General features: G+C 40.1%; 2 protein-coding genes across 3 annotated transcripts in view; one reads left to right on the top strand and one right to left on the bottom strand.

Moving 5' to 3' along the window:
• eif5 (eukaryotic translation initiation factor 5) overlaps nucleotides 1-10,235 on the bottom strand; it is a 13,504-nt gene extending 3,269 nt beyond the window's left edge. Inside the window, exons 1-10 of the mRNA XM_053336054.1 lie at nucleotides 9,905-10,235; nucleotides 7,049-7,328; nucleotides 6,765-6,846; nucleotides 5,198-5,370; nucleotides 4,687-4,798; nucleotides 4,406-4,533; nucleotides 1,923-2,084; nucleotides 966-1,127; nucleotides 672-836; nucleotides 10-150 (exon numbers count right to left, since the gene is read on the bottom strand). Coding sequence (XP_053192029.1) covers nucleotides 10-150; nucleotides 672-836; nucleotides 966-1,127; nucleotides 1,923-2,084; nucleotides 4,406-4,533; nucleotides 4,687-4,798; nucleotides 5,198-5,370; nucleotides 6,765-6,846; nucleotides 7,049-7,120 — 1,197 coding nt within the window. The 5' untranslated portion in view covers nucleotides 7,121-7,328; nucleotides 9,905-10,235. The remainder of the gene's footprint in view (nucleotides 1-9; nucleotides 151-671; nucleotides 837-965; nucleotides 1,128-1,922; nucleotides 2,085-4,405; nucleotides 4,534-4,686; nucleotides 4,799-5,197; nucleotides 5,371-6,764; nucleotides 6,847-7,048; nucleotides 7,329-9,904) is intronic.
• A 1,980-nt stretch (nucleotides 10,236-12,215) lies between these two features.
• vps29 (VPS29 retromer complex component) lies at nucleotides 12,216-20,506 on the top strand. 2 transcript variants are annotated; one of them, XM_053336071.1, is made up of 5 exons: nucleotides 12,310-12,341; nucleotides 14,775-14,786; nucleotides 16,261-16,452; nucleotides 18,373-18,608; nucleotides 19,960-20,506. In XM_053336071.1, exons 1-5 carry the CDS (start codon nucleotides 12,339-12,341, stop codon nucleotides 20,075-20,077), a joined length of 561 nt encoding a protein of 186 aa, XP_053192046.1. In that variant the 5' UTR covers nucleotides 12,310-12,338; the 3' UTR covers nucleotides 20,078-20,506. The 2 variants fall into 2 exon arrangements, with proteins under 2 accessions (XP_053192047.1, XP_053192046.1); XM_053336072.1 differs by lacking the exon at nucleotides 14,775-14,786 and having other exon boundaries at nucleotides 12,216-12,341.
• Nucleotides 20,507-25,600: the final 5,094 nt, after the last annotated feature.

Below are 25,600 nucleotides of genomic sequence, written 5' to 3'. Positions count from 1 at the left end.
CTCCGTTACCTCCACGTTCTCATCCTCCTCCTCCTCTTCCTCGTCGCTGCCCTCGCTCTCCTCCTCTGCCTCCTTCAGCCATTTGACAAAAGGAGCAGCCTTGGCGTGGATCTCTTTGGCGAGCTCCTTAGAGACGTACTTCTTAGAAACCTGACGGAGAAAAAAGAGAGAGAGAGAGACGGGTTACAGCTCTGATGATTATGATTATTATTATCATCATCATCATCATCATCATCATCATCATCATCAGATCAGGTGATTAAAGTGGTTTTCTCTGTGATATTGGAGTTAAATTAGAGGTTTCAATATGTCAATTAGAGCAGAAATGACAAAATACAGTGCTTCAGAGGCAATTTATATAAAATGTAATCTATAAAAAATCTCAAGGCAGAATGAATTAAATATATATTTGTGCTCTAATGTGTTCAAAAGGTTTATTTGAAGGATTTATAACATTTATTTTTCCAAGCCAGAATCAATATTTGGCGATATCATCATATTACTGTACACTGGCTGATATACATGTTGAGCTTTTCAGAGTCATTTATCCTCAAGTAATCATCAACAACCCCTGATATATTTATAGTTAAATCATTTCTACAGTCTGCTGCAGAGAGTTACAAATTCAGCTCAAACTAGATCAGTATTTGACATTTGGCTGAAAGTCCCACCTTCTCTGCCCAGGCGAATATGACGTCTTCCTCCAGCAGATCTGCGTCGTAAAGGTCTTTGAGGATGATGGGAACACGCGCCAGCAGCTGGACCTGGTACAGCTTCACCAAACACTCAACGCCTCCCAGCAGATACTTCTGGGCTTTCTTGTTGTTGAAGCAGAACTGAGGAGAAAAAGAAAAAGGGAAGGAAAGCAGACGACAAGTGTGAGAAGAATTCTTAAAGTCCTGAAGAGAAAAATCTGGTGTAAAAATCGGAGGGTAAGTAAAAGAGCTGATTTGAGGTTGACTCACTCGCAGGAAGTGCCGTTTGTACTTCTTGATCTGGTCGCGGATGTTTTCGTTGAAGAGCAGCTCGCTGAGGATGAGGGGGCCCATAGCCTTCACATCCAGTCGCTCCGCCTCCGCCAAGATCTCCTTATCAGCCGCGTCGATGGTTCCACTCTCCTTCTTATGCTGGAGATAGAAAAGAGGAGAAGTTAAGAGGAGGAGGAGCAAAGACTTCTTTATTATGTTCCTTTTCATTCCTGTGTACACTGAGTTAATAGTGGTTTAAATAAAAGCTGTTTCCTGTTTTAACCTTCCTGTCATCCTCCCGGGTCAAATTGACCCTGTCTGTTTTGACTGTTCCTTCCCTCCTTCCTCCCTACTTTCCTTCCTCTTTCCCTTCCTTCCCCACTTTCCTTCCTCCTCCTCCCTCCCTTCCTTCCTCCTTCCCTCCTCCTCCTCCTCCCTCCCTTCCCACTTTCCTTCCTCTTTCCCTCCCTTTCCTTCCTTCCTCCTCCTCCTCCCTCCCTCCCTTCCCCCGTTCCTTCCTCATTCCCTCCTCCCTTTCCTTCCTTCCTCCTCCTCCCTCCCCACTTTCCTTCCTCTTTCCCTTCCTTCCCCACTTTCCTTCCTCCTCCTCCTCCCTCCCTTCCTTCCTTCTCACTTTCCTTCCTCTTTCCCTTCCTTCCCCACTTTCCTTCCTCCTCCTCCTCCTCCTCCCTCCCTTCCTTCCCCCGTTCCTTCCTTCCTCCTTCCCTTTCCTTCATCCTTCCCTTCCTACTTCCTCTCTCCTTTCCTTCCTCCCTCCCTCCTTCTTCCTCGCTTCTTTCCTTGACTCGAGGACAACAGGAGGGTTAAATATTGCTACTTCATATTTTCAAGTAAGAGAATGTAGGATCAGTATAACTATAACAGAAGTAAACCATGAGTTGGTTCTAGCTGACTAATGTGACTAACTGCAGCTTAATATCGGGGCGTCCTCACTTTCACAAAATTGTAGAACAGGTTGACCCTCTCCTCCAGGGGTTTCTCCAGGTCCTCGCTGAGCGTGAGGTTCTTAGCGTGGTCACTGATCTCCTCCATTCGTCGCCTCTGTGCCTCCTCTGTAGTCTCCTCCGCCCAGTCCTCATCGTCGTCATCTCCGTCCTGACGACAGAACACACACAGAGGACAAACGTCACATGAAATAAAGTGTTTTAGCTGTTTGGAGTTTTTACTGAAGGTTAGAGCAGACAGGAAAACACAAAAAGGAGTGAGGAAGGATATTTTATGTGAAACTAACTGTCAGCACTTCAGAGGAGGTGCATCTTTTATTCAAGCCGACAGAAACTGTTTTGTTTTAACGCTTCGGGGGAAATTTGAATGACCTCTTGAAGCAGATGTTAAACTAAAAACTATATTTTAAAATAGTTTGTGTCCTAAGAGTGAGTGCCATCCTTTGAGCCGACTATATTCACATGATATAAATGATACCAAAAAAAAATTACAAATGGCTGTTTCAAAGCTGGACCGCAGTGTTTAGTGAAAAATCCCATAAAATGCCATTCCTCCAGCGCTGGAGGGCGAGCCAACGAGCCGATAGCCAACCCTAAAATGTGGAGCAGGCTTTCAAAGAAAAAAAAAAAAACAAAAACAAAAAACAAGGCAGTGAGGTTCGTCCAGAGAAGCCGGTGTTTCAGTCTCTTCCCACAAACACATTTCAATTTTTGTTTGGGAGCGTTTCCCACCACGCTGCAGCTCGCCCAACTAAACACAACCAGTGCCAGCACCTTTAAAAAAATAATACTGCTGCTAAGGAAGCATGAAGCCTGAGAAAAACAAGGCGTCGTCATGACGATACACTAAACATCTCAGAAATTAACCCTTACATCATTTGATGACTTTTTCTAAAGTGGTCCAAAACGCACAAATGACATACAAACTATTGTTCTGGGGGCAAATAAAACTATTAAATATTGTTAAATGAATATTAATAGTTCTAATAAGATAAATGAATAGTTAATAGTTATAATAAGATAGTAGTTATGAGGATTTCTTCTTTTTATGATGTAGAAGTGAAGACTGATGGCTCTAATGGTTCAACAATAAACCCATTAAAATTCATTTTCAGTTTCAATAAAATACATTTCACATTCATGTCGTCCTCACGGGTCAAATTGACCCTTTTTGTTTTGACTGTTCCCTCTTTCCTTCCTCCTTCTCTCTTTCTGTCCTCCCTTCCTTCCGCCTGTACTTCCTCCATCCCCTTTCTTCCCTCCTTCTCTGTCCTTCTTCCTCCCTTCCTTCCTTGACTCGAGGACAACTCCCATTAAACTGTACAGACTGTGACGGCCAGCCATAGTTTCATAGTGAACATGTCTGTACACTCTCAAAAACATTCAACAGAAGCATCTCTCCGTCACCAGAGCTACTTGGCCCGTCGTTTCAGAGCTGAAATATGGACAGTCTTTTTTTTTTTTAATGGCATGTTCTAAACATTAATGAACTGATGCTGTGTCATCACCATTCACCACCAGCAGTTAAATTACTAAAGCACTACATTTCTCAGAGTCTCAGTGTGCACCAGAATGATGCATTTGGATTAAAAATATGCCCCACGGACCTCCCTAGAGGGTCAGACTGAGGTCCAACCACCAAAGTCTCTTAAAACTCTGTGGGAAACACTGTGCTACGTTAGATTTCCATGAGTTAGGTAAAACAGGACATGATATTGTGTTATAGTAATTGTTTTTTCTGCCAAAATGAGTGGTGCAAAACCTACAAAAATACACTCTCTCTGCTCCCTGAAACTTTAAATCAAGGTTTAATCGTCCATTTCAGCTACTGATGCTTTCTAAATTGACCTGTGCTTCAAAATTTAGTATGAAGGAGTTAGACCGAGTCAATTTTGAACATAGTGCAAGGATATAGAATATGAACAGTATGTAAAAAGGGTTAAATGGTACAAAAATAATATCTAAAGTCTTGTTTTAGTGCTTTAACTAAGAAGCCTTGCGTATAAAAGTTAATTATGTTTAACCTCAGCAAAGATTAAAAAAAACTGGACTGTGCAGTGAATGTAGACTCAGTGTGTGCTTATTGCTTAAGTAAAGATTAGCACTTGGTTCACTGGGTCACTGAACCTGGCAACCACAGTGTCTGAGCAACTATGTCAACCTATAAACGGTTTCACAATCTGCACTTTATAAAGCCTGTGTAAACAAAATTAAAGAAAAAAATAAATAAAATAATAAATAAAAGTGATGCAGCATTATTATTATTATATTTTAAACTGGACGTTAGAAACTCTCACAGCTGCTCATGTCGCTATTTGACTCTCAAAGTAGTCGAAGTGCAGATCAAGTCATAAATGAGGTTGTTTTGTTTTTTTATCTAGCTGCCCAGCTCAGCACCGATCCCTGCCTGGTCAAAGATTAGGAGTAGGAGTAGGAGGAGGCGTAGGTGGAGGAAACCTGACAGTAACGCACCACGGCTTGAGGAGCGTCAAAGTTGTCTTGATTCCCTGCCTCTCCGCTGCCAGAGCCGTTCTCCTTGTCCTTCTTACGGTTCTTCTTCTCCTTCTCTTTCTTTGCAGATGCGGATCCAGGTTCAATCTCTGTTATATAAAAAAGGAGTAGCAGATTTATTATTAGTCATAAAATGTCTCTCTCTTTTATTTTTTATAATTGTCATTTTTAGAAGAGGACTGAACCATCAATTATTGTTTATTTTTGATGCCAGATTTTAATTAGTAGAAGAAGAAAGTCACCTGGTGGGTTTTTGAGGATGAACGTGCAGAGTTTGTGTCTGGTGTCAAGCATGCCGCGGTATCCACAGGCCTTACAGGCGGTGCCGATGGTTTGTTTCTTGGGGTTGACATTCTGTGGGAAAGACAAATAAAATGTTATCTCAACATTTTAAGCAGCTTCACTATAAAAATAAACCAGTACGAGGAAATTTGCTTCACTATTCAAAGTATTTTCCACTTGGTGACTCAGCCTAACTTCTCCATTTTTAAAAGTAGGGTCAAATGACTTAAATTTAAAATAATCTGGGAAAACAGCAACTTTTTTTTGGTCTTTATTCCCATTTTTTATGAAGCTACACTCTAAAGCTGAACCCTAATCTTTAAATATAAGACACACTATAGTGAAATTATAGTAAATGACAAGAAGCACACACTCTATTCAAGTCATTGGGACAAAGTAGGTCTCCAATATTTCCTAACAGAACTCTAGATGTGTCAGTCGTCATCGTTTCTGACTCTGTGAAATATTTACCAGATCAGTTTCAGGGTTGTCACACTCGGGACACAGCACAAATTTTCTGATGAACCCATCAAGCATGTCCTGCAACTTGTTCGCCTCGTGGGATCCGTTGACGATGTAACGGTCGTTTTTGGAATCAAACTGGGTCTGAGCGCCGAGTTCACAACCAAAAAACTTGGTCGGGACTGCAGAGGGAGAGGGAGAGAGGGAGAGAGAGAATAAAACACATCATCATCAAGGCAATTTTTTATTTAATTTCTATTAGACAGTTTATACTACAGATAATCCTTTTCTATGTGTCAGGGATTTATTCATTTTGGATAATCTGAACTTCACTAAACTACTTTTACACTTCTTCACACCAACATGTTGCCTCAAACACAGATGAGAAATTAAAAAGGAGCAAAATAATCCAAATGACATTTCCACCTGCTGGTTTAATATTATGCAGTTCTGTGGTTGCTTTGCCTGTTGATACGTCCGTCAGGCTGAAGTCATTTTACTTTAATCTCTTTACACAGTTTGGTTGAGCAGTACGTTCAGAGTGAAGTGATAAGGAGGGAGTAAACATCGGACAAGTTAAAAGGTTCTGTTGATCTCAATAAGACTTTACTCTGCTTAAAAAGGGGCAGTCAGGAGCCTAAATGAACATTAAAACATGTTTTTCTAGCTATAATCATTCCTCCTGTTCATACTGGCCATTAAAAGATCCCTTCATAGTGCACTCACAATTTAAGTGATGGAGGACAAAACCCAATAAAAGTCCTCCTTCAGTGTAAAAATGTATTTAAAAGTTGATTTGAAGCTAATATGAAGCTTCAGGCGTCCAAATGAGTCAAATCTTCATCTTCTATGATTCATCGTTACAGTGTTTTTAGTGTTAAAGTCTCTTTTTTTGTTACTATACTTCCACCACAGCTCAACAGGGAAACACTAAGAGGGAATTTGATGCTTAAAAAAGACTGTAAATGTGTCAGATATCACTTGATATGACTAACTCACACTGCTGAAGCTCAATATAAACTTTAACATCTACTTTTAAATTTTGTTCTCCTTCACTTTACATTGAAAGCACATTTGAAGGAGAGCTTTTAATAGTCAGTATGAACAGGAGGAATGATTACACTGTTCACATAGATACCTGACCTGTTGATTTAAGACAGGTGGTGGGATGAGACTAGGCAAGGGCTGATAACCGTGTTCAAGGTATACCGCGATTTTGAAAAAGCCACAATAACCGAATCCACAAATTTTCTGTCATACCGTTCCTAACTCTAAGGTATGAGCCGTTTGTAGTCTGGTCAAAGACAGAAAGTGCTGTTCAGAAATCCCTCAGGTGGTGCAGCTGCAGCGTAGAGTATCACGACCCCTCACACTGACATTACAGATTCAGGTTAAATGAACATGTCTGTCTTTATTTTTCTTCCTTTTAGGAACATTTTAGAGCTGTAATCACAATACTACCATACCGTGAAACCGTGATATTTTTTCTTATGGTTATCATACCACCAGGATCTCATACCGGCCCCATGCCTAGATGAGAGAAATAGAGGATGACCCTACATGTGGTATTACTTACATGTTGGAGGCCTGTTCAATGCCTTTGCAACATCAACCATGTTGACAATGACCGTCTTGATTCCATTCCCTTTGCCTTCAACCTGGACGGGAGAGAAAAGACAAAAAGACGATACAGAGAAATCAACACGAAACCCCAAAATGTTCCTTCTATAAAACTTCCAACTAAATTATATCTCACTAAATCCCAATTTAATGAAACCGACCCTCTATCCCAAAACTGTAATCATTTAATATTTAGTGTTACTTGAACATGTTTAACCCCCGGTGACAGTGAGCCGTTACCTTGGCAATCAGACGGGGCATCTTGTAGCGATAGAACTGGTCTGACACGCTGCGGTTGACGTTGACAGACATTTTAGCTGGATGTTAGCACTATCAGTAAGATAAAAGGATCTTGGTTGGGGATTTTTCGGGATCTTCTGTCTGGAAAAGAGGGGATGACATAAACGACTGCAAGCGTGCTCGGTCTCTGACATGAAAAACGTTGTGCCGCTGTGGCCGCAAGCTCCTTGCTTGAAGGCTAGATTTCCACCACACAGGTTCCAACGGCTGCGCAACAGCTCTGAAACAGGAGAGGAGAAAAGAAATTAATCAATATTTAATGAGGCACATTTACCGGTAGCACACCTACTGGACTGAATATTTAATATAGATATGTATTATTAAAAAAAAGGTATTCATTTTTTCTGTGCGACTTTCCAGAACCATGTGTCGGTATTTAGTTTTTGAGTCTGTGACAGTATTCAGAAGAAACTTGTGATCACTTTATTAGGAACAGCTGTGCAACCTAATACAACAACTCTGTCTTAAAACCTACTTTAAGACTCTTCTACAGTCTCAGAAAAGTAGCTGTTCTACTTTGAGGTTGTAGTGTGTGATGTACTAGAGCGCATTATGTTGAAAAATGTTAATATTTGATCCACCTCTTTAATATAATGCACTCCAGTACACCACCACCACCACCATCCCCCTCTTCAACCTCATTAATAAAGTATCACATTTCATTTTTCAGCATTAGTTTAAGTTTCTATTCTGGCTCCAAATGTAAGAACTTGCTGGTTGTCTTTATCACTATTAAAGTAAATATTTGGTTTGACTGTTTGACAATTTCTCTGATAACTAGGGAACATCTTTCACTGTTATCTGACAGTTTATAAAAGGCAAAAGTTACTTGAAAACAGATATAGTCACAGCCCTAATTGTATTGATGTTTTTTTTTGCTATTTAATATTTTATTTGTTAAGCTAATAAATCAACGAGAACAAAAACAAAGTGGCCAAAGTTGATCGTTGAGCCACCTCGCAGCCAAACTGAGCTGAAGTTATAACACAGGTGTGCCAAATGAAACAGAAGCGGTGCCAGCATGGAGGATCCAGCGAGAGAGAGAGAGAGGGAGAGGGAGAGACTCGGGAGACAGCTGGGGGCACACTGCAGAGTCCCTCAATTAAAATGTCAGCATAAATTCCTTCATTGTCAGATGGATTACAAACATGAATCGATAATAAAGGTCGAAGTCTCTGCGCTCAGAAAATAACTGCTGACAAATTCAAATCCAGAAAAATATGCCTGTTATTCAAGAATGAGCAAGCAAGAAAGATTAAAAGGACAAGTTCATAACTTTTTTAACCTGTTATAACAAGCAGTCAGGTGTCCATATGAACAGTGAAAGAGGTTATTTCACCTTTAAATGTTGATGTGAAGCTTATATTAGAAGATCCCTTCATAATGCACTTACAATTAAAGTGAAAGGGACAAAATCCACAGTCCTCCTTCTGTGCAAACATGTATTTATTCATTTATCTGAAGCTAATTTGAAGCTTCAGTTGTCCAAAATGAGTCAAATCAAGTAGATATGTTTCAACATGAGTCTTTTTAGTGCCAGAATCCCTCTTATTGTTACTATACTTAGCTCAACAGGGAAACACTGCAGTCATTTAGTGCTGAAATGCATTTAAAAGTAGATGTTAAAGCTTATATTTAGCTCCAGCAGTCTGAGTGAGTCATATCAAGTGATATCTGACACATTTACAGTCTATTTCAGCATCAAATTCCCTCTTTTTGTGTTTCCCTGTTGAGCTGTGGTTGAAGTATAGTAACAAAAAGAGAGAATCTGGCACTAAAAACACTAATATTAGAATATAAAAACCATTTGGACAGCTGAAGCTTCATATTAGCTTCAGATCAACTTTTAAAAATACATTTAATTTACACTGGACAACCATGGATTCCAGCTCAAAGTCACAAATAACATAATAAATATATTATAAAAGGATATTTTAACAGTCAGTATGAACAGGAGGAATGATTACAGCATGAAAAACATGTTTCAAATATCCATATGGAGCACCTGACTTGTTATTTAAAGACAGCATTGTGACAAATTGTGAACTCTACCTTTTAATTCACGAGGGGAGGGGAGGGAAGGGTCCAGCCACATAAAAACAAACAAACAAACTGGATGCTTACCTCAGCTTTTTGCAGCCATATTATTATACGTACATAAATGGTTTAGTGAAAGCCTTTTGTTTTACACTAGGGCCTCTCTTCTTTTTTTTTTTTGGTCACATAAGGCCTGCTCTTGTTTAACAGGTCACAAACAGGAGGCCTAGCAGCTGCCAAACATCTCTCTCCCCCTGCTGACGCTTTAAACACCAGCTATGCAGCTTTTTTTCCCTCTCTCCCCCTCCCCTCTCTCTCTCTCTCTCTTCTCCTCAGTCATGCAGGCTGATTCAACATGAAACTAACTAAAGCCAGTGTGATGCAAAGTCTATGGAAAAGAAAGTAGTGTCCTGTCCTGGAGGTGCTTCAGGGGGGAGGAGGGGGGCGAGAGGGGGGAGGAGGGGGGCAGAGGTCGAAGCTATTTCAGTGTATATGTGTTGAGGAGCAGGAGGAGGAGGAGGAGGGAGGAGAGAGAAATGGGGGTAGTTAGCTTAGCTGGCCGCTTGGTGCAGAGTGCGTCATACAGTCACTGCTGCACACGAGTGACGGGACTGGGAGACGCCATTTTAGCACAGTGGCGCAGGAAAAACATGTCATATTACACAATAATCGCTCTCTTACCTGCATAGCAACGCCGACACGTCTATTTTAAGGAGCAAAACGTGCAAAAACGTACACTTAATCGTGCGTTGGACTTACCGTTTTCGCAAAACAAAGACATAAACACAACGCTGATCGTCCAAGAGCCGCAGTGAACGGTGGTCGATGGCTGCTGCTGGTGTTGTAGTAGTAGAAGAAGAAGAAGTAGTGGCTGCAGCAAAAAGGGAGGGGAGGGGGGGTCCTCTGTAAGCTGTAATATATGGAGGAGGGGGGGTGGGGGTCTTTTTTTTTTTTTTTAGTCCTCTGAAGCACAGTTTAACACCCTGAAACTTGCAGACGGTAAATGGTGGTGCAGGTGCCAAGCTCTCATAGAGAATAAGTGAGAGAAGAAGAAGAGAGAGAGAGAGACGTCCGTGGGGTTTGGGGGACCTAGGAAAGAGAGGAAGAGAGAGAGGAGGAGAGGACGGGGGTGTAGAGAGAGAGAGAGAGAGAGGGGAGAGGAGAGGAGGGGTGTGTAGAGAGAAAGAGAGAGAGGGGAGAGGAAAGTATTGTTCATATCCATACAAAACATCATCATCATCATCAGGTGTGTGTGTGTGTGTGTTATAGTGTCTGTATGTATGGTATACTACGTGTGTCTGTGTGTCACTGTGTATGTGTCAGTAGTAGTTTCCATTCCATTTCACCCTATCTAACAACACCAGCTGTCAGATAATAGACACGTCCCCCTGATAGTTCTCCAACCTTCCTTTAATAACAATAAAAAAATAATAATAATGATGAAAATGACTCATACTAAGTTGGCTTCGACTAAATAAAGACATATCAGGTTGTTACACGTGTTTCAAAGCTAAACCCTTCCTTATTAAATGAACACACAATCATATTTACAGCTATTACTAAGCATCTTAGATTCACCACAAAGCTGAAAAGAGTTAATAATGTGTATAAATGTTAAATAAATAACCTATGTTGAAAATAAACACAGTATATGTAACATTAACCTCCAGGAAATAGCCAGATCCCAAAGATAGCTAACGCGAGAAGCCAAGCTAACCACGACGATAATGTGATTAAGGTTGTACATATATATTTAAACGTTTAAGCCATAGTTTTTTTCTCTTTGTTAAAGCTGTGAAAACGATGTTAAAATCCACGTCAGGGTGAAATAAAAGCTGAAATGTAAAAAAGAGGAGAGTTTATCTCACTGCTTACCTCTCGAATGTTCTGCGTGATAAACGGCTCCTCGCGTCGCTTTTACTGACGGATGTGAAGTTAACGAGCGGAAGGAGAGGGGAGGACTTCCGGTGTGGCATTCATTTCAAAGTAAAACATTCTCTACCTGTATTTTTTTTTTAATGTGGTTCCTGTTTGCGCAAGTTTATACTTTAAAGGACGAGTTCACAGTTTTTACAGCTTTTTTTTTGACTTTTTGACTTTTGTTTTTTACTTCATGGAGGTGCAGGGAGAGAGGAGACTAACACCTCCCACCCTCTGCATTAGACTGTGAGGGCCTTAAGCAGCTCCTTCAGCGACAGACTCATACACCCCAAGTGTAAGAAGGAGCGTTTCTGCAGGTCCTTCATTCCCACTGCAGTCAGACTGCTATAATTGCACTTTAAGGTCCTTTTATTAGTTTTTGATTTTATTGTTGTATACATTTGTTTTTTCTCATATCACTATCTATTTGAGCTGCTGTAGCAATGAATTTTCCCCACTGTGGGATCAATAAAGTTTTATCTCATCTTATCTTATCTTATCTTATCTTATCGTATAAGGTGTCCCCCACATAGTCATTTAAAAGCTGATGTGAAGCAGCCTGAGTTGGTCATATCCAGGGTTGAGAAGGTTGCTTTGGAAATGTAATAGGCTAAAGTCAGACCTTTAAGATTTTGCTGAGGAGGTTCTTTTCCTAATTTTTTCTGAATACATATATTGCTGTTTTTAATTCTTTAATATCAATATTTCTAAAGGGAAAAATCACTATTTGGTGGAGAACTTATAGACATCTGACATGTGAGCCCAACTACACACTGCTTTACTGGTTTCATCTTTAACATTGTGTTGTATTTTAAAAAGCTTTTTATATTATTTATTGTGTCAAATCTTCATCTGAAAAGTAGCTAAAGCTGTCAAATAAATGCAGTAGAGTGGAAGTATGAAAAAGTGGCACTCAAGTAAAGTACACATATACATCTAGTAAATGAATTTAGATAATTTCAACCACAGCCTTCCTTTGAGATATAGAATACCAAATTTGTATGTAGCCTTTTTGTGAAGCCCATAAATCATAAAATGTCAGACATGTAAATCTATCATTCAACCCAGATTATTGTTAATGCGATTTTTTTACTCCCAATTTCTTTAGATGTGTTCATTCAACCTTTTATTTTTATTTTGAAAGGATAACCGGAAGCATTATATCGAGCTTGACGCAGCCTCTGACATTCTCCTCTTTGATTGGCTGACAGCCTGACGCCGTACGTGCGTAGGCGCTTCCTCAACTTGACTCGCAGAAACAGCAAAATAGAAGATGGTGAGTATGAAATGGCGAAAAACCCTCAATTTCCCGACATTTACAGGCGGAGTCTCGACCAAGATGTTTCCTTAGACTTGCTCTCGATTAAAGAAACTGACATTTTGGCTGCAGCTCGTCTGAAAAGTCGCAGTTTTGGTGTTTTTTTTGTCGTAGTGAAGCTTCATTCCGAGATGGATCAATTGATCACATGACAGCTGAGCACTTTAGTCCCCCAAATATCAAAGCGACAAGCTGCAACAACCCCTTAAAGTCCCTTTGATCATGTGCACGGTGGCCTTTTATATGTCCATTAATTATTCTTTGTGTCTGTTTGATTGATAACGCGACGTTTTGTCACTTTTTTTTTTACCCCCGTTAGCTCGCCGTGCTAACAGGCTAACAGCTACCTTTATCACACAGTCACTCACCTGATATCTGCAACTGTTAACCATCTCTGTGTGTAATCAGCTAGTAATGACTGCAAATTACATGCTATACATTCATGCATTCACTCACTCAGTCATTCACTCATCCTCTCATTGTCTTATATAAACACATTTTCACAAAGTGTGCAGGAAGTATTTGTAAAGACAACAAGTTAAAGTGAATTTTAAGTGTATTTACTCAAGATCAGTACTTTTGAGGTACTGAGTGTTTTCATTTAATGCTACGTCATACTTCCCCTCCACTACATTTCAGAGGGAAATGTTGTACTTTCTACTTCACTACCTTTATGTGACAGCTTTAGTTACTTTTAGTCAGCTCACATTTCAGACGTCTATGAGTTAACAGCTCCACCAAATAGTGATTATTTCCTCTAAACTTATCACATACTTTCATTTCAATAAATGTTTAAATGATTCAATATTTCAGCAAAAATCAAAGATTAGAGAAAAAGTCTAAAAACTGAAAACACATTTGTGTGTCAGAACTTTATTTTTTCTTCTTTCCTCTCCCATTAATCATCTCACCAGCCCTCACATTTATCTGCTGACCCTTTGGAGGGGCCCCACCCCTAGGTTGGGAACCACTGGACTAAACTAGCTAACTGTATATAAAGTAGTATAAACTAGCTAACTGTATATAAAGTAGTGTAAACTAGCTAACTATATGTAAAGTAGTATAAACTTGCTAACTGTATATAAAGTAGTATTAACTAGCTAACTATATATAAAGTAGTGTAAACTAGCTAACTGTATATAAAGTAGTATAAACTAGCTAACTGTATATAAAGTAGTATAACCTAGCTAACTGAATATAAAGTAGTATAAACTAGCTAACTGTATATAAAGTAGTATAAACTAGCTAACTGTATATAAAGTAGTATAAACTAGCTAACTGTATATAAAGTAGTGTAAACTAGCTAACTTTATATAAAGTAGTATAAACTAGCTAACTGTATATAAAGTAGTATAAACTAGCTAACTGTATAAAGTAATGTAAACTAGCTAACCGTATATAAAGTAGTGTAAACTAGCTAACTGTATATAAAGTAGTATAAACTAGCTAACTGTATATAAAGTAGTATAAACTAGCTAACTGTATATAAAGTAGTATAAACTAGCTAACTATATATAAAGTAGTATAAACTAGCTAACTGTATATAAAGTAGTATAAACTAGCTAACTATATATAAAGTAGTGTAAACTAGCTAACTGTATATAAAGTAGTATAAACTAGCTAACTGTATATAAAGTAGTATAAACTAGCTAACTGTATATAAAGTAGTATAAACTAGCTAACTGTATATAAAGTAGTATAAACTAGCTAACTGTATATAAAGTAGTATAAACTAGCTAACTGTATATAAAGTAGTATAAACTAGCTAACTGTATATAAAGTAGTATAAAGTAGCTCCACCTCCAGCAGCTACAACAGTAACATGCTGCTCTAACACTGATGCTTCACTATTAATAATCTAATGATGTCATATATAATAATATATCACTACTTTTACTGTAATACTGCATACTACATCACTCATAATACTGCAGTACTTTTACTGTAATACTCTAACTACATCAAACTGCTAATATTTACTGTATTACTTTTACTGAAGTAAAGGATCTGAATACTTGTCCCCCGCTGTGCTTCACCACATTGTTTTGATCACACAGTAAGACAAATATAATCTATATTTCTGTTAATGTAATCACTAACCACCATCAGCCATTAACCAGCGATTCAACCACATTGTCGTTTAACTTTTCTAATTTGTTTTGGAATGATTAATATCTGTCGACTTAATCCATTCACTTTTTAATTTCTAATTTCAGTTTTTCCTTCTTGTCCCACCTGTTTTTTTTTTTGTCTCTTCTTTTTATATATTTTCCCCCTCCAATCTTTGATCATGCCTTGTGTCATTCTCTCCACGCACATCCTGCCTTCCTCCCTCTCTCACCCGCTACACCCCTCCCACCACCCCCTCCCTGCCCGTCTCCAATCAACCAGGCTGGTCACCGGGTAAGTGTCCTCGCTCTGCGTCGGGTCCCTGTGTTTTTTTCTGCTCGCTCTTCTGCCTGGAACACTAACATGGGGATCGGAGAGATCTGCTGTTTTTCTACTTCTCACAGCACGACTAGCTGCTGCTCATTCAGCGACAGCAGTGAAGCGGCCTGCAGCTGGCAGCCTATGATGCTTCAATTACACATTCACTTTGCTTTTACCCTACAAGAAAAACTCACTAGTTAATAATCGACACAAAACAAGCCAAAAAAGTTTGAGCTTGTTTAGATATCTGTGACTCAGGTAGGGGTCGAGTTTAGTTTTTTAAAGTAAAAGACTACTCTCTAGTGTTTTGGAGGATCCTTATTAGTGACACATTTTAAGGTGATAATCAAGACCAAGAAATATAAGGACAAAATCTTTGATGCAGTAACTTTAAATTTAGTAGGGCTGCAACTAATGATTAGTTTCATTGTGAAAAAATGTCAGTGAGTGTTTCCCCAACGTCCAACATACAACCTAAAATATTTTCTTTTATCCTGAAAAACTTCACAACCCAAATATATTCAGTTTACTGTCACAGACGACTAAAGAAACCCCAAAATATTCACATTTAAGAAGCTGGATCAGGAGAATTTGGGCTTTTTTTCCCTCAAAAAATGACTCAAAATGTTTAATTTGTTGTTAGCAGTTAATTTTCTGTCAACACATTCATTGATTGATCATTACAGCTCTTAAATTGAATCACTAAAACAAAGATATTACTCCTGTAAGAGCACACATTTATCCGTCAGTCATAGTTCCTGATGTATCTTGGAGGACCTTGAAATGTTGGTGTCTGCTCGTCAGTGGAGTGATCTGGTTATTTTATGGGTTTCATGTTTAATATGAATCAGGTTTGTTGGTGTTTTGTTTCTTATTGACTCCTTGTGTTTGTGTGAAAACATAATTATATCTCTCTCTCTCTCTTAAAATGTCCTACATCTTTTTATTGAGTGTCTGATATTCAGCTGTGCTCCCGTTAAAGACGAACATTAATGATTTATTCAGTGACATGTACGACCCAGTTTGAATTCAGACACTTAATAAACACAGCTTTGTACTTTATAAAACTTAAGTATTGCTTATTTACTAGTTTGAGCTTCAAGAAACCTTTTTTATGAGCCTGTTATTACATTTATCCACTGTACTGAATTAATCTGGACTAGGTTTGTTGTTTGGGTTCAAATAACTAATCAATTATTTTGATAGTTTGAGACAATATTCAAACAATTTAAACATAACTAACTTCAGAGTACAGTGGTTCTGGTGGTACTGGCATCATTCTCTGCTGCAGAAACAACCCGTGGCGTCCCACAGGGCTCTATCCTCGGCCCACTTCCTTTTTTATTTTCAGTGTTCAGACGCTCCCAACGTGCAGTCTGAACTCTCTCAGGGCTCGTCGGTTGGGTGTCTAACCTGTGTGCGTGTGTGTCTGTGTGATGCTCTTCAGTTGGTCCTGGTGTTAGGTGACCTGCACATCCCCCATCGGTGCAACACCCTGCCAGCCAAGTTCAAGAAGCTGTTGGTACCGGGGAAGATCCAACACATTCTCTGCACGGGCAACCTCTGCACCAAGGAGAGCTATGACTACCTGAAAACCCTCGCTGGAGACGTCCACATAGTCCGAGGAGACTTCGACGAGGTCTGTGTGTGTGTGTGTGTGTGTGTGTGTGTGTGTGTGTGTGTGTGTGTGTGTGTGTGTGTGTGTGTGTGTGTGTGTGTGTGTGTGTGTGTGTGTGTGTGTGTGTGTGTGTGTGTGTGTGTGTGTGTGTTTGGAGACAACGTTGAAATAATCTAATAATCTAAAGACCAGATAACATTCATTACATTTCACAGTACAAGAAGAAACCCTGCTTCTTTAATCAGGGCGAAGGGTCAAAAGAAACTGTACGCCTTAGAGCAGGGATGTCAAACATGCGCCCCGTGGGCCAGATCCGGCCCGCTGAGGGGTCCAATCCGGCCCACTTTCCTTATTCCTCCTTTCCTTCCATCTTCCCTTCCTTCCTTCCTTTCTGTCTTCTTTTCCTTCCTTCCTTTCTTCCTTCCTTCCTTCCTTTCTGTCTTCTTTTCCTTCCTTCCTTCCTTCCTTCCTGTCTTTTTTTTCTTCCTTCCTTCTTTCTTTCCATCTGTCCTTACTTCCTTCTTTCATGTCTTCTTTTTCTTCCTTCCTTCCTTCTTTAATGTCTTCTTTTTCTTCCTTCCTTCCTTCTTTAATGTCTTCTTTTTCTTCCTTCCTTCCTTCCTTCCTTCCTTCCTCCCTTCCTTGCATCTGTCCTTCCTTCCTTCCTGCCTCCCTCCCTCCCTTCCCTCCTTCCTTCCTTCCTTGTAATGATCTGGCCCACGTGAGATTAAATTGGGCAGTATGTGGCCCTTGAATGAAAATGAGTTTGACACCTCTGCCTTAGAGTAAAAACTATGTAATCATATGAACTGGACCGGCTGCAAAATTGGTATTTCAGCAGCTTATTTTCTAAATCAGTCTATGAAATTGTAAAAGACGTGACACAAGTTGGAAAAGCAGAATTTTATTTGACAGAATTTCCGATCTGAGGTTCAGACGAAGGAGCCATAATTTATGTAGCTGAGTATTTAATTGCATTGTAGGAGGAAATGGACCTCTTGCCAATGCTAAAGACTAATTGCAAGGTAATGAAGTGGTAATTGCTCCCTCCTCCCTGATCTCATGTTTACTGTATCTGGTTGAAGCTCACGTGGCAGTTTCCAGTGGTGTATTACTGAGAGCAAAGAGTGTTATTACAAAAAAAAAAAACAGCACCGTCAAATGAAAGTAAAGGCCCATTTATGCTCAACGGACGTATGAAAATTGTATACGTGTAACCGTCACTGCTCACATACTTCCATGCGTCCTTTACGTTGGCATGGATGTTAACCGATACATCCACCAGGGGGCAGCGCAGAGTCAAACGTTTATGACAACAACAAACTCAAAAGCAAACTGTGGAGGAGATATTGATAATGTTCCTCTTGCATAAAAGATAAAAACGATATGTTTAACCCTCCTGTCGTCCTCCCGGGTCAAATTGACCCCGTCTGTTTTGACTGTTCCATCTTTTGTTCCTTCCTTCCTTCCGTCTGTGCTTCCTCACTCCTTCTCTCCTTTCCTCCCCTCTACCTTCCTCCCTTCCTTCTTTCCTCCGTCCCTTCCTCCCTCCTTCCTTCCTTCCTTTCTTCCTTCCTTTCCTTCCTTCTTCCTTCCTCCCTTCCATCCTTCCTTCCTCCTTCCTTCCTTCTTTCCTTTCCCCCTTTCCTACCTTCCTTCCTTCCTTCCTCCTTTCCTCCCTTCCATCCTTCCTTCCTTGACTCAAGGACAACAGGAGGGTTAAAGTTTCTAACCAACTCGCACAACCTTTCGTTAAAAAGTTTCTCCATTGTTATTTCTTCTTCGTGTGTCACTAGAGCTACGTATCGAGTAGTGACAGCAACACTGCCCCCCCCCCATGGTTTCCGGTGGTACTGCTCCATTTGGTCCAGATCCATATTTAACGTTGAGCATGAATGGGCCTTAACAGTACACCTTGTTGCCCTCTTGTCCCCTCCCCAGAACCTGAACTACCCGGAGCAGAAGGTGGTGACAGTGGGCCAGTTTAAGATCGGCCTCATTCACGGCCACCAGGTGATCCCCTGGGGCGACATGGCCAGCCTGGCGCTGCTCCAGAGGCAGCTGGACGTCGACATCCTCATCTCCGGGCACACGCACAAGTTCGAGGCGTTTGAAAACGAGAACAAGTTCTACATCAACCCAGGTTCAGCCACAGGAGCCTACAGCGCACTGGAAAGGTATGACAGTCAGTTACACTAATGAAGCCCTGCTGGTGCTGCTACAACCAACAAAACTGGAAATGTGGTCAAATTAAGTGCATATCTGCCACATTTACAGTCTTTCTGGCATCAGATTCCCTAGTCCACAAATGTGTTTTCTTTGTTTTATCATAATAAACGAAAGATCTTTGGGTTGTGGACGAGAAAAAAGACATTTGAGGACGTCATCGTAAGTTTTGGCAACAGTAATGGCGCTTTTCCACTACACAGTTCCAGCAGACTCCACTCGACTCGTTTTTTTTTGCGTTTCCACTAGGGATAGTACCTGGTACCTGGTACTTTTTTAGTACCTGCTCTGCTGAGGTTCCAAGCGAGCCGAGCCGATACTAAAATGTGACGTCAGATTGCCGGCCACTGATTGGTCAGAAGAGTTCTCGCTGGAAGAGTCATGAGCCGTCCCACACAAGAATCAAACCCGGCATTTTTAAATACCGGCAACAGCGTTACAGCCATACGGCTCCATGTTCTTGCTTTTGTGTGACAGAAAGCTTCATACAGCAGCAAGTACACCACTGCCTCCATGTCCTCCATTGTTTATGTGTTTGTGTCGCGTATAAAACGAAGTCACGGCAGTATCGCGGAGTGTTGCTATGACGACCCCGCCCACGTTGAGTAGGTACCTTTTTGTAATGGAAAAGGTCGTTCCTGGAACCAAGTCGAGTAGTGCTGGAACTATGTAGTGGAAAAGCGCCATTATTGACATTTTTCACCATTTTTTGTTTCTCTTCATCAAAAACCTAATCGATTAATTAGCAAAATAATCTCAAATTTCATTATTTATCCAGAAAAACAAGGCCATGCTAATGAACCTGATATGACTATTAAACTTTATTTAAGATCCCTTTAATATATTAATGTGTAGAGCTGCAACTAACAATTATTTGCATTATCGATCCATCTGTTTTTCCATCTATATTATCAATGAATTCACTAGTCATTGGTCTTTAAAATGTAGTGTAAATGTCGTAAAAACTAAAATGTAGATCATTGTCCACATCCCAAAGATACTTACTTTTCTGTCATAGACTAAAGAAAGCGTAAAGAAAACAGAAAATATACACATTTGAAAAGGTGGAATCAGAAAATTTGGACATTATTCTTAAGTAATAGTTGCAGCTATAGTCCGCATTACATTTGCTAATCTACAGAACAGGAACAGGAAGTGAAACTGCTGTTGTATTTCTTTCCCAGCAGCTGATGCTCTTCTCCAGTGTAACAAACTGTACGACTCGTGTGTAACGCTAGAACCAGACCGACTGTAATTACAAGCAGCAAAGACCTAAAACGCATCTGTCCTCTCTCCTTTCAGCAACATCATCCCCTCTTTTGTATTAATGGACATCCAGGCATCTACGGTGGTGACGTACGTTTATCAGCTGATCGGAGACGACGTGAAGGTGGAGAGAATCGAGTACAAGAAATCTTAAAGAGAGTTTTTTTGTGAGTTGAGGAGAAGCAGAGAGGGGGGGCGGTCAGTGTAACGTTTCATTCCTATTTTCCACCACCAGGGGGCAGCAGCAGCGTCCCCCTCACAGTCACCACAATGTCGATGCTGTAACAAACTGTTCAGTAACTTAACTCTAAAAGATCTATGTATTATATTGTTTATATGTCATCAGCATTTGCTTGTATCCAGGCTGTCATTTGGTAACTGTAGAGAATGCAATAATGTCACATGTATTTGTTATCAAAAGAAATATTTGGTGCCATTTTCTGTTCCTTTTTTTTTTTCTCTTCTTTTTTAAAATGTTCACCCTCGTCATGTCCTGTACATGTAACCAACAGGCCTTTAGCTTCTTGTAGTCGGCCTTCTTTCATTCATTTCCTTCCCACAATAAAGATCTAATTTCACTCCATCAGTTATTCTGTCTTCAATTATAATAGCAGTGTTTATTTGATGATGTAGCAGCACAATATATTCATATAATCATCAATAAAGGAAGCGCTCAGATTCTTTATTTGGGTAAAAGCAGCAATATCAGAAGTTTCAAGTAAAAATCCTGCATTTAAAATCCTCCTTCAGTAAAAGTACAGAAGTATAATCTGCTAAATTTACTTTAAGTATTACAAGTAAAATTAGAATTTTCAGAATTATTTTTATATTATTTTATAACCGCAATCAAACACCTATAACTTCACATCCCCTTTGCCTACAATCAAAATCTTGGTCTCTAATGAAAGCTGACACCATATTATTATTATTATCATTACATATAACCATATTTTTTTGTTTGGCCATATCTATCTATCTATCTGTTTATTTTGCTATAAGTCATATGTCAAGTCGAAGAAGAACCAACCGTGTACCAAAATGCCGAGTGCGCAATGATATATGGTTCAACTCTTTTACAAAAAAGGGCGCACGCCGGTTACGCTTGGAGTTTGTTTATGGACAGCCAAACTTAATAGCTTAGTGTCATACACCGTTGGAAACCTCTGACTATTGGCTAAAAGGTTATCAACTTCATTTCACCGAATATTTCCATAGGCTAGAACAGCAGTCAATCAAAGCCATGTCGTCATTGTTGTCGGTCACATGTCCTCATTGGCTTTGGAGACATGTACTGCCTAATCCTAAACACCGATTGGCTTGTGTGTGGTGTCGTCAGAAGCAGAAGAGGCTCACGGTCGTAAACATCTAGTCACGTGTACTCTGAGATGGACGCGCAGGTCAGGAAATGACGTAAACGGACCGTATACGGTTTGTTATTTGTGTTATTACGTTACGTGTTGGACTAAATACATGGACATATTGAGGAAAGTATTCCGGTTTTATGGAAACGGATTCCATATTTCACAAGAATGGATACTTGGCGAGCTGTACAGAAAGTCCTGAGTCATAAGATGATCGTTGTGGATAAAGGGAAGACTTTGAAGGTATGTAGGCATTATAGCTTTTCTTACTTTAGCTCAGGGGCTAGCCAAGCTAACCGCTAATACTATTACGGCTGTGAGCAACCATATAAGTCGTGAGTGGTCTTGAATGAATCAGGACAATCTAAGCTTTCCAACAATGTACGGCATGAATATATATGTTTAAGGGTTGGTGTTTAAAACATCCAGAAGAACTTGTGGCTACCTCCTAACATCCGTCCCGTCCCGTAGACGGAACAGCGTGTTTTAAGTGGTTAACAACTCATAGACATCTGAAATGTGAGCCTGACTACACACTGCTTTATACAAGACAAAACATTGGAAACAATTGGTTTAGTGTATTACAATAAAAAGAAAATAAGTAAATACATGTAGTGCATTGTATGTTTTTGTATGCGAGAGTTCAGATTATAATGACCTCAGTAGTTTTAAAACCTTGTCTATGGCCATAAAAGTATGTCACTACCAACAAGTTTACCAGTTTACACAAATAATTCAAAACTACAGTAATGTAATATAACATTTTCACAATAACAAACATGGATGACCATAATTATACAGTGAAGTCTAACACCATTGATCTGTGTATAGTCAGCAACTACAAAAACAATCACAAAACTGCAGACACTTAAAGAAGAAAACTTTACTTTCAGGAGCAACATTTGTATTTTAAAATAAAGTTAAAGCTGATATAGGTGCTTCATATCAAGTTCATTAGCCGGGCCTTCTTTATCTTGATAATTGATGAAGCATGTGTGCAGACTTTGATATTTACAAGTTGACATATGCAACCCCTCAGTGATCTCTTCCCTGGGTCATAAATGACTGCTAAATGCTTGAACCTTAACTCTACAGCTGACACTGCAAAGACAGAAATGTGACCTGAAGTGTTCTTATTACACACTTAGTGGTTTAAATAATTAATCATATAGGGCTCGGATTTACCCGTGTCCACAAAAACAGAAGTGTAAGGCACTGAGAAATTAAAATATTCAGTTATATTTTCAAAGAAATACAATGCACTCTACTTTTTATCATCTGCATCTGTTGGCCCTGAAGCTATTTATAAATGTGTATGTGGTCATGGCCACAGCAAAGAGCCGATCACATGACCACACCAAGTTTAGAAATTGAGCTGTCATCCCAGTGCCTCTCCTCCAGTCCAACCAGTAATCATGTGACTTCCAGGAAATCAAATGTTTTTATAAAGCGATTCCTCTTGCTGCCACTTGGGGTCACCAATGTAAAATATGTGTCTTCTATTAATAATCAGGCATGCATCATTTGCAAACCGAGCCGTGACTCACAGCCTTTACAATAAAACCCACTATTCACTTTTCAGGTGTCGTCATCCGATTCTCCCGAAGAGAGAGTAGTAAAACTCATCCAGACCACTATCTTCCTCCTCCTCTTCCTCCCTCTCCTCTTTCTCCAGCTCCATCCTGGTTCCTGGAAACCAAAATGAAAATGATGAATCAACTAAAGTATCATTTAGGTCGGTGGAGGTTTGAGGCAGTGTTTTTTTTAATGACCCTAATTTTGCTTAAATTGGGAAATTCACTATAAGAAATTATGACTTTTTCTGCTCAATGACAGCTGTGTTGTTGTATGTTTATTAATTTTTTTAAATATTTGGTGCAGAGATATTTTCAAAGCCTGCAATGCTAATAAAAGAAAGACAGGGCTTACTACACATGATCAAAATGTCTATATAATGAAAAATGATTGTAATTAATAGAAAGTTAAATGTTCTACTACAGAGGTGTCAAACTCATTTTCATTCAAGGGCCACATACAGTCCAATTTGATCTCATGTGGGCCGGATCATTAAAAAGATGGAAGGAAAGAGGAAAGACAGGAAGGAAGGAAGGAAAAAAGAAAGACAGGGAGGAAGGAAGGGTGGGAGGAAGGAAGGAAGGAAAAAAGAAAGAAAGGGAGGAAGGAAAGACAGATGGAAGGAAGGAAGAAATGGTGGGAGAAAGGAAGGAAGGAAGGAAAAGAAGACAGGAAGGAAAGATGGAAGGAAAGAAGGAAAAAAGAAAGAAAGAAAGGGAGGAAGGGCAGAAGGAAGGAAGGAAGGAAAGTGGGCCGGTTTGGACCCCTTGGCGGGCCGGTTCTGGCCCATGGGCCGCATGTTTGACACCCCTGTTCTACTACTTCTTTTAATAGTATAACATTTCTCTTCAGCCTCTCTGCACTTTCATATTTTATGCTCTCTATGCTTTGTTTGATTTTTATTATAATCTGGTTATTTATTTATATTTGTATGCTGCCTTGCCTTCAGCCATTGGACAACATAAACACAAGTTTGTTTTTTTTAAGTATATTTTTGGGGCTTTTTGCCTTTAATGTACAGGTCTTTAGTAGAGAGACAGGAAACTGGAGGCAGAGAGGGAGGTATGACACACATGATAGGACTGCTCGGTGTGGGATTTGAACCGGGGTCGCCTGCAGCGCGGACTGTAGCCTCAACACATGGGGTGGGTGCTCTACCCACTGAGCTAAACACCACCACAAATGAAAGCATAATCTCCATGAAAACATGTTTTTGTGTGTATATTTGTTAAGATTGATTGTCCCACCTGGCTTGTCTGGTTGGGATTTTGGGGAGAGGGGATTTTCCTGGATTTCTTGCACCAGTGTTTAATTTCCCCTTCTGTTTGGCCCTGGAGGGAACATCTGATTTATATTTTTCACTTGGATCATTTGCTGGTGAGGTTACAGAAGTCCCAACAAGGTTATCGTCCCTCTCGTGGTTGTTGCCTGCAAACACAGCCGAAATAGAGTTAAAATTAAAAATGCATACATACATACATATATCAAAATGCTCCTTTTTCACAACACAACCCCCCCCTCCAAAACGAACACATAGATATGTCAATCCATTGTTAAAGCCTCCTGCAGAGATGAGGAGAAGCTACAAAGGTCTTTTCAAAGCTTTAAGGGCTTCTGTCACATATGCAGACGTTCTCCCCAACACCTATGATCAGACTTTAATGTATATTATTAGTTGAGCTCCGGTTTAACCTTCATGTCGTCCTCCCGAGTCAAATTGACCCCGTCTGTATTGACTGTTCCTCCTTTCCTCCCTTCCTTCTGTCTGTCCTTCCTCCCTCCCTCCTACCTTCCTTCCCCCTTTCCTCCCTTCCTTCCTTCCTACTTCCCTCCTTTCCTTTCCTTCTTTCCTTCCTTCCCTCCTTCCTTCTTCCTTCCTGCCTCCCTCCCTTCCTTCCTTCCTTCCTTCCTTCCTTCCTTCCTTCCTTCCTTCCCTCCTTCCTGCCTCCCTCCCTCCTTCCTTCCTTATTCCTTCCTGCCTCCCTCCCTTCCTTCCTTCCTTCCTCCCTCCCCTTCCTTCTTCATTCCTCCCTTACTTTCTTCCTCCCTCCTTTCCTCCCTCCCTTCCTCCCTCCCTCCCTCCCTTTCTTCCTCCCTCCTTCCCTTCCTTCTTCCTTCCTCCCTCCCTCCCTCCCTCCCTCCCTTCCTTCCTTGACTCGAGGACAACAGGAGGGGTTAAGACTCAAACTGAAAGCAATTGGTTATTTATTTGAAGTTGTTTTTTTCCTCACCTGCTCGTATACACCTGTGCAGCACATTCATGTAGTGTTGGGTGATGAGGTTACGCACATGTTTGTTACTGTGGGAGGCTGCGATGGTGTACAGATACTCCTTCTGAGCTGGTGTTAGCGCTGTGTGCTGAGGGACAGACAGAGGTCACATCATCAAACACTCATCTGGCTTCTTGATATTACTGTACTTTGTATTGCATTGCATTGTATTCCAGTATTTCACTATTATTACTAAAAATTGGGTTACTTAGATTGTAGAAGCTAAACTGACCTTGCAGCATCTTGCCTTTGACTATATCTTTTATAACCTGGTAACTGATCACAGAGAATAGTACAAGTGTATAAAAATGCATCCAAAATAGATCACAATGACATTAGTGTACCGTCAAGAAGGGGGCTGCGGTCATGGTTTTGGGGATTGGGATGGTCGTTGCATGTTGGAGTTGTGGTTCACATGTTGCAGCTGGTTGTTTGTAGATTTTCGTACCATTTTTGATGTTAACACCAGCT

The sequence above is a fragment of the Scomber japonicus genome, chromosome 16 (genome assembly GCF_027409825.1).
Source record: "Scomber japonicus isolate fScoJap1 chromosome 16, fScoJap1.pri, whole genome shotgun sequence".
NCBI lineage: Eukaryota > Metazoa > Chordata > Actinopteri > Scombriformes > Scombridae > Scomber > Scomber japonicus.
This window is presented reverse-complemented; position numbering and strand designations above follow the sequence as displayed.

What these genes read in the sequence shown, in the direction of transcription:
- vps29 (XM_053336071.1), top strand. An exon ending in TCCGAGGAGACTTCGACGAG is followed by an intron (nt 16,453 to 18,372) that starts GTCTGTGTGTGT and finishes TCCCCTCCCCAG; the next exon opens with AACCTGAACTACCCGGAGCA. An exon ending in GCCTACAGCGCACTGGAAAG is followed by an intron (nt 18,609 to 19,959) that starts GTATGACAGTCA and finishes CTCTCCTTTCAG; the next exon opens with CAACATCATCCCCTCTTTTG.